The sequence below is a fragment of the Mus caroli genome, unplaced genomic scaffold, assembly GCF_900094665.2.
Source record: "Mus caroli unplaced genomic scaffold, CAROLI_EIJ_v1.1 scaffold_11228_U2_1, whole genome shotgun sequence".
Classification (NCBI taxonomy): Eukaryota; Metazoa; Chordata; class Mammalia; order Rodentia; family Muridae; genus Mus; species Mus caroli.
In genome coordinates this window covers 13,320-15,107 of record NW_018390731.1, presented here as the reverse complement: position 1 = coordinate 15,107, position 1,788 = coordinate 13,320, and the positions used below count along the sequence as shown (strand labels likewise).

Below are 1,788 nucleotides of genomic sequence, written 5' to 3'. Positions count from 1 at the left end.
ATTGAGAAGGAAGAATGAGGTGAATGAGTCAGACATGGTTCTAAGGTTCACTGAAGATAATACNTTAAACTTTGCCTCAATTCCAATAATACATCATACATTTTCTGGTACTATGTTTTAGACTCTTATTGGGAAGACCATAGTAATGAAGAAAATTCTCAAACTTCTAGAAGAAGTGGAAGGTAATTTTTATTTACATGCTGATCCAAATGTGCCTCAGAAGAAATCTTCATGAGTTCTTGACATTTTAGTTCGAGGCAACAGTGTATGTAAATAAGCATAAGATTCTGAGTATTAAATTCTCACAAATGCATTTACCCCTATGTCATGTACTCTATTTCAGTTGGCAGGGCATTCTTTAATGTCCAATACTGCCTTAACAGATAGAAATATTTCAAGCACAGCCCCATTGGCACTAAAATGCAGACTTGCCACTCGGTTTAGTCTTATACTTCTTAGATATTGCAAAAAAGTATACACTTTGATCATATGATATGTTTATATCCAGAAACTTCTCATAAATAAATGGTTCACAGTGACACATACGTAACTCATGTACTTGTAGAAAGGTGCTTAAGTTTACTGATAGTGGACGTTTATGAGGATTGAGAAAGTTGAATAGAAAGATTAATAAAATACCTCACATGACTCCGGAGAATAAAAATTCAAATTTGTGAATGTAATGTTTTTCCATTTTATTTGTTCTTGTACCTTTCATAGGTATATTATAAGGCACATATCTGTCTATCTATCTATCTATCTATCTATCTATCTATCTATCTATCTATCTATCTCTTATATAAAGGATTCAGGCCCTATTTATTAAAGATATTGACAGAAACACTGAATGTCTTTTTCTCCAAAGACAGCTAGAAGATATCTTGTTATCGCCACTTAGAGTATATTTGTTGAACAAGATATGATTTTACAGTTAATTGATTTTCCAACTTCATTAGGAGTAAATAAACAAACACACTAAAAAGATTCCCAGGAGTATTAGTAATGTAGAAATTTTCTGTTTTTTACTGGTTCACTGTCCAACTATAATACGGCTTAATCTACAAGAAAATTTATGAATGCAGTCATTGTTGTAAATCTCTGAGTGCTTGCAGGTTTTGTTAAGTATGTGAAAAAGCCCATATAAGAAAAGATTGCCATGAATGTGAGCCATGATATAAATGCTTTTACAATTACCATTATCTTCAAATATTTAATGAAACCCATAATGAAAGAAAACACCATGGATACAAACAAAGTGATGAATGCTTATTATACCTGATTTCTATTTCCATTTAGAAAACACTGTAAATTGATTCATACATATAAAAATATTCATTACTATAATACATGGGTAAACCTTTCAAAAGTGACAATTGCATCTACAGGCANAAAAGAATTTATAATGTAGAGAAAATTTCTGAATATATGCAAAATGCTAACGATTTTGTATGTCCAGGCATCTTCAAATGGAAGACAGAACTCATACTGGAGAGAAAAGCTATGAAAGTGTGCAATGTAATGAAGTGCTTTCAAGTCACAATCATGCTCAGATATATAAAGGAATTCTTACTGGAGCCTTTGGACTTTATACTGGTGTTCAAATGCATAGAAGAACACGCGCAGGGGATAAACGCTGTGACTGTAACACACTTGGTAAAGCCTGTGCATGCAACAGCCATCTGCAAAGCCATAAAAGAACAGATACTAGAGAGAAGCCCTATGAATGTAGCCACTGTTGTAAAGCCTTTGCATATCATAGTGATCTTCTAAGGCATAAAAGAACACATA

The 1,788-nt window shown here is 32.8% G+C and overlaps 1 protein-coding gene across 1 annotated transcript in view; it reads left to right on the top strand.

Moving 5' to 3' along the window:
• Positions 1-1,788, top strand: part of LOC110288803 (zinc finger protein 844-like) — an 8,729-nt gene that overhangs the window by 5,895 nt on the left and 1,046 nt on the right. The window contains 2 exon segments of the mRNA XM_029473893.1: positions 122-182; positions 1,457-1,785. Of these exon segments, the coding sequence (XP_029329753.1) occupies positions 122-182; positions 1,457-1,785 (390 nt within the window).